General features: G+C 40.9%; 1 protein-coding gene across 1 annotated transcript in view; it reads right to left on the bottom strand.

Annotated features, from left to right (window-relative positions):
- Window positions 1-3288: 3288 nt before the first annotated feature.
- GSR (glutathione-disulfide reductase) overlaps window positions 3289-11490 on the bottom strand; it is a 53391-nt gene continuing 45189 nt past the window's right edge. The window contains exons 12-13 of the mRNA XM_089669975.1: window positions 11072-11205; window positions 3289-3710 (exon numbers count right to left, since the gene is read on the bottom strand). Coding sequence (XP_089526101.1) covers window positions 3561-3710; window positions 11072-11205 — 284 coding nt within the window. The 3' untranslated portion in view covers window positions 3289-3560. The remainder of the gene's footprint in view (window positions 3711-11071; window positions 11206-11490) is intronic.

Here is an 11490-nt window from a genome sequence, read left to right as displayed (position 1 = left end):
AATGTCATGTCTTTAGAACCCATTTAAGACAAGCATTGTACAATAAGTAGTCCACTGCAAGGAAGAGTCAAAGCCTCAGTTATTTAAGAGACAAAACACACAATCAGCAAATGTATGGCCCATCTGTAAAGGGTGAAAGGTGCGACACTGGGCCATCTCTGTTAAATGAGAACAGCCTTCCCCAATAGTTGGGGATGTAACACCTATCGCTGCAGTGCGGGTGTGTTGCCTGCTACTGTATTAGTGCATTAGGGTGCCTTGCAAGAAGTAACACACTGCACCAAGGTATGCACATTATACTAAAATGCATGTTTTACTGCCCATTACAGTAGTGTATGAGTGTAGAGATGAAAGGAAATCCAGTTGCATTATACACTGCTAAAAAATATTAAAGGAACAGCTTTTAACCACTTGCCCTCCTGAGGATTTACCCCCTTAATGACCAGGCCTCTTTTTGCTACTCGGTGCTGCACTAATTCAACTGATAATTGCGCGGTCATGCAATGCTGCACCCAAATGAAATTTACGTCCTTTTTTTCACACAAATAGAGCTTTCTTTCAGTGGTATTTGATCACCTGTCCGCTTTTTATTTTTCACGCTACAAACAAAAAAAGACCAAACATTTTGAAGAAAAACTATATTTTTTACTTTCAGCTATAAAAAATATATAGTAAATTCAAAGTTGGTTATAAATTTAGGCCAACATGTATTCTGCTACATGTTTTTGGTAAAAAAATAAGTCCCAATAAGTGTATATTGATTGCTTTGTGTGAAAGTTATAGCATCTACAAACTATGGTATAGATACTGCAATTTACGCCATTTTTTTGCTATACAGCGCTGCGCTAGTTTAACGGACAATTGCACGGTCATGCAGTACGGTACATAAATGAAATTTACATATTTTTTTCCCACAAATTGAGCTTTCTTTCGGGGGTATTTGATCGCCTGTGCGGTTTTTATTTTTTGCTCTATAAAAAAAAAAAGGCTGACAATTTTGAGGAAAAAAAACAATATTTTGGACGTTTTGCTATAAAACATGTCCAGTAAAAAAAAAAAATGTAAAAATCAAATTTAGTCATAAATTTCTGCCAAAATGTATTCTGCGACATGTCTTTGCTAAAAAAAACCCCCAATACGTGTAAATTAATTGGTTTACGTGAAAGTTATAGCGTTTACAAATGGCGGGAAAGATACTGGGATTTTTAATTTTTTTTTATACTTATAATGGCGGAGATCAGCGACTTATGGTGGTGATCAGCGACTTATGGCAGGACTGCGGCGGCCATTCTGACACTGGGGGGGAACTGACTTGGGGTCACTGACATCCCCAGTGACACCAATACAGTGATCAGTGCAGAAAAAAAAAAAACCACTGACCCTGTACTAATGGCACTGGGGAGGAAGGGGTTAGGTTTATTTACTGAAAGGGTTAACTGTGAGGGGAGTTTGTACTGCACGAAAACACCGCTGATCCGGAGAGATAAACTCTTCTCTCCGGATCAGCATGTCAGGAGACTTGACAGAAAGCAGAGCTACTGCAGCCCTGCTCTCTGTTAGTGATTGCCGCTAATCGGTGGGACACGGCCAGTAATGACCGGCCGTGACCCGGCGACTAACACCCGCGATCGGCAGGACGGGTAGGGCGGGCACGCACCTTGCTGTTTTGCAAACGCACAATTTAAAACGTGGTTTTGCCCAGCCGTTTTTTATTTCCGTAGTATTTCTACAGTGGCTGGTCGGCAAGAAGTTAATCAGAATATAGCATCAAGTCAGTTAAACCCCTGGGATATTGATCTGGTCAGTTAAGTAGCAGAAGGGTTGTTAATCAGTTTCAGTTGCTTTGGTCTTAATGAAATTAACAACAGGTGCACTAGATGGGTAACAATGAGATGACATCCAAAACAGGAATGGTTTTACAGGTGGAGGCCATTGATATTTTTTTCCCTACTCATCTTTTCTGTTTTTTACTAGTTTTGCATTTGGCTAGGGTCAGTGTTACTACTGGTAGAATGAGACGATACCTGGACCTTATAGAGGTTGCACAGGCAGTCCATCTGCTCCAGGATGGCACATCAATACGTGCCATTGCCAGAAGGTTTGCTGTGTCTCCCAGCACAGTTTCAAGAGCATGGAGGAGATTCCAGGAGACAGGCAGTTACTCTAGGAGAGCTGGACAGGGCTGTAGCAGGTCCTTAACCCATCAGCAGGACAGGTATCTGCTCTTTTGTGCAAGGAGGAACAGGATGAGCACTGCCAGAGCCCTACAAAATGACCTCCAGCAGACCACTGGTACAAATGTCCCCAACCAATCAGAAACAGGATTCAAGAGGGAGGCCTGAGGGCCCTGTGCTCACTGCCCAACACCATAGAGATTGATTGGCATTTGCCATTGAACACCAGAATTGGCAGGTCTGCCACTGGCACAGATGAGAGCAGGTTCACCCTGAGCACGTGACAGATATAAAAGGGTCTGGAGAAGCCGTGGAGTACGCTATGCTGTCTGTAACATCGTTCAGCATGACCGTTTTGGTAGTGGGTCAGTGATGGTCTGGGAAAGCATATCCATGGAGGGACACACAGACCTCTACAGGCTAGACAATGGCACCCTGACTGCCATTAGGTATCGGGATGAAATCCTTGGACCCCTTGTCAGACCCTATGCTGGTGCAGTTGGTCCTGAGTTCCTCCTGGTGCACGACAATGCCTGGCCTCATGTGATGAGAGTATGCAGGAAGTTCCTGGAGGATGAAGGAATTGATACCATTGAATGGCCCCCACACTCGACCTAAATCCAATAGAACACCTCTGGGATATCATGTTTCGGTCCATCTGATGCCGCCAGGTTGCACCACAGCCTGTCCAGGAGCTCAGTGATGCCCTGGTCCAGATCTGGGAGAAAATACCCCAGGACACCATCCGTCGTCTCATGAGGAGCATGCCTCGATGTTGTCAGATATGCATACAAGCATGTAGGAGCCATATAAACTACTGAGTACTATTTTGAGTTGCTGCAATGAAATTTCAGCAAAATGGACTAGCCTGCTGCATCATTTTTTCACTTTGATTTTCTGGGTCTTTGAATTCAGTCCTCTGTAGGTTGACAATTTTCATTTCCATTAAACGATGGGGCATCCTTACGTTCCTAACACATTACCCAGTCCATATCAGTATAGATATACAGCATGATATTTTTCCCCAATGAGATCTGATGTGTTTTCAGTGTTCCTTTAATTTTTTTGAGCAGTGTATTACCATGTAATAAGAATCTGAAAAAAAACAAACATATTACCCAACATTGGAATTATTTATTTTGTAGATTAAGTAAATACAACTGATTCTGTATTCACTGTTTAGTTTTTGGTAGGAATGCATTAAAAAGCAAATATACTTTCTCAAAAATATTATGAAATATTCTTTTGCGGAGTTACCAAAGACTTACAAAAATTCAAGAAACTGGTTCATAAATAAGGATGGAGTAATCCGTGGGAGGTGGCTCCAAGAGAACATAGAAGTGCTAGTCGGAAAATATTATCTAATCAAGGCACAAAGCAACAGCTTCAGCGTAGAGTAACCAGCTCCTCTGAAGAGGTGGGGTGAATGGCAACAGTGTTATCAAAGTCTTTTTTTGTAGCTCCCATTTTAATGGCCACAGCAAATCCTTGCAACATCTCATCACACCCATGTCCTTGCATGTGCAAACCAACTACCTGGAAAATAAAATTTCACACTTTCAACCAATGTAAATTATTTCTGATTCCAATCTGTAGTAACACAATACCACAAGCATTTATATAAATTCTGTAGAATAAGCCTCGGTAGTAAATCATTTTTGTATATTTTTGAGCTGTATAAGCAAGAACATGGTGAAAATAAAGTAAGCAAGTAGACCGTATCACTGGTGAGAATACAGCTGAATAATCTGTCAATTCAAGATAAATGTATTAACCAATCAGCTACTGTTCTGTTTTTCTTTTTTATAAGAGTGATGGCAGTAACAAGACCAAATGGTCCATCAAGTCTGCTCCACTTATTTATTTTATACATTTTAACTTTTTTTGCGTGAATATATATATATGTTTATTCCAAGCATGTTTGAGCACTCTTAGCCCTGGTTCACACATCCGTTTTTGGATGTGTTTGAACTGATGGATTCGCACGGCAAGTGAAATAAAATGTGTTCTTATGGAGGGTGCTCACACATATGCAGTCCAGCCACAGTGTAGTTTTGAAAATGGGTTGTCTGCGAGCTTGGAGCTGTGCGATCCGAATTTGAAGTCTATAGAGTTCAATTGGAAAAGGAGAGAGCGAGAGCGAGCAGAAAACCAGACTGCAGCTGTTCATTGAACCTAAAACTGAACATTTTCACACTGCTTATGTGTGAATCTAGGCTTACTGTTTACTGATGCACTACCGCTGCTGGAAGTCAGTTTCTGAGGTCTCATTTGAGGTCAAGATCCCATGTTCCTATCCTTGTATCCTTAACTGCTTCCCACCCAGGCTATTGCAAAATGATGGCTGGGCGGGAACCCTAGTGTTCTGGGAGAACGTCTAATGACATCCTCCCCAGAACGCATTTCGGCACAATCTGTCACTCGCTGTGCCCACCGCACACAATGACAGATCACTGTATCAGTCCACTGTTGGTACCATGTGATCGCTGTGACCAGTTCATGTCTTTCATTGGGTACAATTGTATTGCTAGCTGTGATTGGTCACAGTGATCACATGGTACAGACAGGGACAATCACAGTCTATCTGTACCATGTGATTAGCTGTGGCCAAATCACAGCTAATTACAATACACACTGAATGAATCAATTTCATTCAGTAAAAATATACTTGCTTATAGCAGTGAAATTCACTTCTATAAACAATCATAGTGTGTAAAAAAAAAATACTACTGATCACCTCCCTAGAGAAGTACAGCGTTACTATGGTAACACTGTATTGCTCTGGCCACAGTATGTAAAAAAAAAAAAGTTTTTAGAGATTGAGAATAAAATGCATAATACGGTCACCAGTCAGTGTCCCTGCTCACTGTGAAACCAGTTATATGATAACGTTGTACTGCAATGGTGTATGCTAAGATCAACATGTATAAATACATCAATGGTTCATATAGTGAACTCAGTGTAGAGTTATTCACCCTGAGGTCATCACAGAGGACAAGGGGGCACTCTTTACATCTGGAGGAAAAGAGATTTAATCTCCAAACACAGAAAGGTTTCTTCACAGTGAGAGCTGTGAAAATGTGGAATAGACTCCCTCAAGAGTTGATTCTGGCCAGCTCAGTGGATTTCTTTAACAAAAGGCCTGGATTCTTTCTTGGATACACAGAATATAACTGGATACTAACATTTATAGGTAAAGATGATCCAGGGAATATCCGATTGCCTCTCGGGGGATCAGGAAGGAATTTTCTTCCCCGGCAGGAGCAAATTGGATCATGCTTTGCTGGGTTTTTGCCTTCCTCTGGATCAACTGTGGGTGTAGGATTATAACTTTTTTATGGTTGAACTGGATGGACTTTTGTCTTTTTGTCAGCCAGACTAAAAAAAAAGGTGAAAAAACTATTTTTTTTTTACATTCCTTTATTTCCCCCCAAAAAAATACGTACAACTTCAAAAAACGCGCCATGCCGCTTACTCAATACCTTGGACTGTCTACTTTCCAAAAGGTTAATTTGGGGGATATCTGTACTGTCGTGGCATTTTAGGGCACCAAGAAACGGCAGTCAGTACATCGGGATTGATCAATTTTCAGATATATCCCATAGTTTGTGGACTCTATAACTTTTCAACAGACTAAATAATAAACACCAATTTTGTTATTTTTACCAATGTATCAAAATACATTTTGCCCTAAATTTATAAAGAAAGATTATTTGCAAAAAGTTTTCATTTATTTAGCAAAAAATAAAAACCCCAATGGTGATTAAATGCCGCCAAAAGAAAGCGCTGTGTGAAAAAAATCATAAAAATGTCATATGGTACAGTGTTGCATGACCCCACAAATGTCATTCAAAGTGCGACAGCGCTGAAAGCTGAAAATTGGTCTGGGCAGGAAGGGAGTGAAAGTGCCCGGCCTTGAAGTAGTTTATGTCTTTCCACACACTACATATTTATTGTACACCACACAAGCAGGATTCAGGTTGCATCGAACTTAAAGTGGAACTAAATCGTCCTATCCTTTTCAGCCAAGGGAAGCTGCCATCTTGGCTTCTCTTTGATTTGCATTTGCCATGGTGCTGCACGTGTGATCAGTTATGACACGATTTGATAGAATGATAGTTCAGTTGAGAGTAAAAAGCAAATGTCACAGTTAGCATTTACTACGGCATGTCTTGAATTTAACGTTTAAAAAAAAAAAAAAAAGTTAAATTAATGGGTTTAGTTCCTTTAAAGTCCCTTAACATATAGCACTGACACCTTCAAAACTCAACATTCCAAATAGCATTGACACCTTCAAAACTCAACATTCCAAAGCAACACAACCGAGCATCAGATATACAGTATAGAAGATTATTGTGCTGGGTGGACTGTAAGACTACAGACCTAAAAGGACAATACTTTTACATAATCTGATGCCCACCTTTCTCCCACATCCCATCCCTGCTCCTTCCTATGGACTTCAGATTAGCCAGTGATCTCGACAGGCTGAGGCTTTCTCTACATCACATGATGCAGAGTCACAGGGAAAGTCTAGGAATGTTGACCTGGATCACATGCTAATCTGAGTAAGCACCTAGGCAGAGAAAGTACTACCAACTGGTTTGCTGGGGCCTTGGAGCTTTACAAAGAGTACCATGGGAAAGCAGGTTAAGCACCAGAGATCTAGACTGTTTGTGTATTGTGATATTGGAGGATTTTTAGCTCAACGGTAGAAGCAATTTTAGTGAGTCCATGCCAGTGTGAACTGAGGTTTAGGGCTTGATGGTGCACTTATGTTAAACAAACTCTAAGCTCAACAGGAAAAATAGTTCCTCTTGCAGGGTTTCCATCAAAACATTCAACAAAAAATGTCAAGCCATCTGACTCTCCCTTTAGCAGCACCACTGCTTAGGTCTTAACCTTGGCTTTTGGCTGGTCTCCAAGGCCATCTTACACATTACCTCTGTGTTCGTTCAGCTTTCCCAGCTCTTTCAGCCATTTCAGTTGCAGCACCCTGCTGCAAGGGCCCTCTCCCTGCCTCTTTGGTAATCTGACAACCCAGGCTCTCGCACTCCTCCGAGACCTCCAGATTCCCTCAGTCCTCCTAGACTCGCCTCATTGTCTTGGCTCTACCAGTCCTCCAGACTCCTTAGCCGTCTTAACCCCTCAGCTCTGAGGACATGGAATCTCTCCTCTCCAGCATGAAGTACTGTCTCTTGAGTGGAGAACACCTGTTCCCTGACAGAAGCCCTGAGCTATGCTCAAGCCTGTCATTATAATGGGTGTACACATCTGCACACTCGCCTTGCTGGTCTTCTGCAAGACCTGGACACTGGGTTGGAGATTTTTTTTCCCCTCTCAAAATTCTTTCAAATCTCCAAATTCCAGAACCCATTCCAGGAGTACCAAAACCCAGAGAAAATTAAAAAAAAAAAAAACACTTTTCTCTGTTCAGAATCAATATTCTAGAGCCCACACCATGCAGATGTGCAAACCCTGTGTCACATCTACTTCCATTTTCACAGTTGCAGGGCCTCGCACTGTCACAAAAGACATAATTTATCAATTTAATTGGCAGTTTACAGAGAGGGTGTATTATAAGCTAAGAACAACAGTTTATCAGTTAACTGCATAAATGATATCATTTTGGGTTATAGACCTGAAAACAGCATTTTGGCATCTGTTAGTGAGTGATGGCAGGAAGGGTTAATAAACACCATGAAATTTTAGCACATAGAAAAGTCTCCCCCCAGAGGAACAGAGCACTGAGAGATGCTACTATTTTAGTCTGTTTCATTTGCAGGATACATTCATTATGCTAATTTACATAATTTACTCTTGGAAAAATGATCTGTGCTAATCTAATTAGAACAAGGGCAAATATAAATATAACCCAATTCAACAGTTTCCAAATGGGATTTATGTAGATGACTAGAAATGGAACAGTCTACAAAAACTGTCTGATTCCTGTTGTGTGGATTGCAGCTGAGCAATACAAGTTAGCCCTGTGTGCTCTGCTATTGCAATGCACATACAGTCAGGTCCATAAATATTGGGACATGGACACAATTCTAACATTTTTGGCGCTATACACCACCCCAATGGATTTGAAATGAAATGAACAAGATGTGCTTTAACTGCAGACTGTCAGCTTTAATTTGAGGGTATTTACATCCAAATTAGGTGAACGGTGTAGGAATTACAACAATTTGCATATGTGCCTCCCACTTGTTAAGGGACCAAAAGTAATGGGACAATTGGCTTCTCAGCTGTTCCATGGCCAGGTGTGTGTTATTCCCTCATTATCCCAATTACAATGAGCAGATAAAAGGTCCAGAGTTAATTTCAAGTGCGCTATTTGCATTTGGAATCTGTTGCTGTCAACTCTCAAGATGAGATCCAAAGAGCTGTCACTATCAGTGAAGCAAGCCATCATTAGGCTGAAAAAACAAAACAAACCCATCAGAGAGATAGCAAAAACATTAGGCGTGGCCAAAACAACTGTTTGGAACATTCTTAAAAAGAAGGAACACACCAGTGAGCTCAGCAACACCAAAAGACCCGGAAGACCATGGAAAACAACTGTGGTGGATGACCGAAGAATTCTTTCCCTGGTGAAGAAAACACCCTTCACAACAGTTGGCCAGATCAAGAACACTCTCCAGGAGGTAGGTGTATGTGTGTCTAAGTCAACAATCAAGAGAAGACTTCACCAGAGTGAATACAGAGGGTTCACCACAAGATGTAAACCATTGGTGAGCCTCAAAAACAGGAAGGCCAGATTAGAGTTTGCCAAATGACATTGAAAGAAGCCTTCACAGTTCTGGAACATCCTATAGACAGATGAGACCAAGATCAACTTGTACCAGAGTGATGGAAGAGAAGAGTATGGAGAAGGAAAGGAACGGCTCATGATCCTAAGCATACCACGTCATCAGTGAAGCATGGTGGTGGTAGTGTCATGGCGTGGGCATGTATGGCTGCCAATGGAACTGGTTCTCTTGTATTTATTGATGATGTGACTGCTGACAAAAGCAGCAGGATGAATTCTGAAGTGTTTCGGGCAATATTATCTGCTCATATTCAGCCAAATGCTTCACAACTCATTGGACGCCGCTTCACAGTGCAGATGGACAATGACCCAAAGCATACTGCAAAAGCAACCACAGAGTTTTTTAAGGGAAAGAAGTGGAATGTTATGCAATGGCCAAGTCAATCACCTGACCTGAATCCGATTGAGCATGCATTTCACTTGCTGAAGACAAAACTGAAGGGAAAATGCCCCAAGAACAAGCAGGAACTGAAGACAGTTGCAGTAGAGGCCTTGCAGAGCATCACCAGGGATGAAACCCAGCGTCTGGTGATGTCTATGCGTTCCAGACTTCAGGCTGTAATTGACTGCAAAGGATTTGCAACCAAGTATTAAAAAGTGAAAGTTTGATTTATGATTATTATTCTGTCCCATTACTTTTGGTCCCTTAACAAGTGGGAGGCACATATGCAAACTGTTGTAATTCCTACACCGTTCACCTGATTTGGATGTAAATACCCTCAAATTAAAGCTGACAGTGTGCAGTTAAAGCACATCTTGTTTGTTTCATTTCAAATCCATTGTGGTGGTGTATAGAGCCAAAAATGTTAGAATTGTGTCAATGTCCCAATATTTATGGACCTGACTGTATATTGTGCATTTATTTTTAGTGAGCTAGATATTAACCACTTCAATACCTGGCACTTTCACCCCCTTCCTGCCCTGGCCAACTTTCAGCGCTGTCGTGCTTTGAATGACAATTGCGCAGTCATGTAACACTGTACCCAAATTACATTTTTATCTTTTTTTTTTTTTTCACACCGAGCTTTTTTTTTGGTGGTATTTAATTAGCACTGGGTTTTTCTATTTTTTGCTAAACGAACAAAAAAAACCTGAAAATGTTTAAAAGAAAAAGAAACAAAAAAACAACAACACTTTCTTTGTTCCTATTACAAAATTTTGCAAATAATTTTTCTTCTTTACTGATGTGTGATTATGAGGCTACACTGATGGGCACTAATAGGCTGCACTGATGGCACTAATGAGGGTGCACTGATAAGGCGGCACTAATAGGGCTGCACTGATAATCAGTGTAAATGTCCCATCACAGGAAAGCCGGTTTTCGGCTTTCACAGTGATGGTTATACATCTGTAAATCCGGATGGTTATGCATCTGTGAAAGTGTTGCAGAATACAAATGGAAGTTGTGCTATTCTTCTTACATAGACTACTTTCCCTTAGGCCTTGTCCACAAAATACTGCCGCTTAACAAACACATGAGTTAATGGAGTTGTTTGTTGAGTCCATGTCATGTTTAACACCCATTAAAGGCGAGTTACAAATGCTCCCGAAACACTATGCGTGTTTGACAGGCATTTGACGAGTTAAGAATGCACCCACATACCTAGGTTAGCCTAGCTGCAAACACGTTGAAAACTCACCAATGAGTTTACGGTGTGTTACCATAGACTTGAAGAGAAGCAGTTGAGATGTTTTAACTCCTTCCAAACTCCCAATGAAGCGTCATTTTTGAAGCACAACAATGTGATGGAAACGCTCATGTTCTAATAATGTAAACAGCACTTTGTGCTGTCCATATTATCAATTGCAGACTGTTTTACCATGTGTTTGAAGATAGTTAAAGATGTGCCCCAAACTTCTTTTAATGCCAGTATGAACAGTAGCTTATAGAATCACTACACTCATTCTGGACAAAATCAAAAAGGTCTGACTTGTATGAAGAACCTTCCACCCACTGACACTTTTCCCACATTCCCTTGTCTTTAGAGCCATTTCTCCATTGGTGTCCAAAGCCTATGTAAGCTCTTGTCACTTTGTCCTTTAAAATGTTAAACTTGGCAAACTGAGGAAGCCTCCATTATCTCACCTTTTCTTCTTTATCCACACAGACCAACTTCATGACACATTTTGTTTTCCTCCTGGTAACAGCATGGTACATTGGTGAAAAAGAGGTAGTGTAAATCTTGACATTCTCTCTGCCCTTGGCCTGTACTGCTTCCTCTACAATGGAATTATAATCAGGAAAATGTTATAGGATTATGGTTTACATTTTGGAGATTCCGTTACCCCACCAAACATACTGCATAAAATGTCTGTTCAAATGCAGAATTCAAGATGAATGTAAACAATTAAACAGTAAGTGATATTAAATCTTCAATTTTTTAAACACTTTCAGCAGCCGATGTAATCACTTGCAATGTATGCAGCTTCTTTATTCCTTGCCTATGTTACGGTTTAAGTTGGTGCCATGACTGCTGCCCCAGGTATCCTGTTTCAAGGTGGTTC

The sequence above is a fragment of the Staurois parvus genome, unplaced genomic scaffold (genome assembly GCF_062004578.1).
Source record: "Staurois parvus isolate SC_StPar_1 unplaced genomic scaffold, SC_StPar_1.0 ptg000086l, whole genome shotgun sequence".
Lineage (NCBI taxonomy): Eukaryota > Metazoa > Chordata > Amphibia > Anura > Ranidae > Staurois > Staurois parvus.
This window is presented reverse-complemented; position numbering and strand designations above follow the sequence as displayed.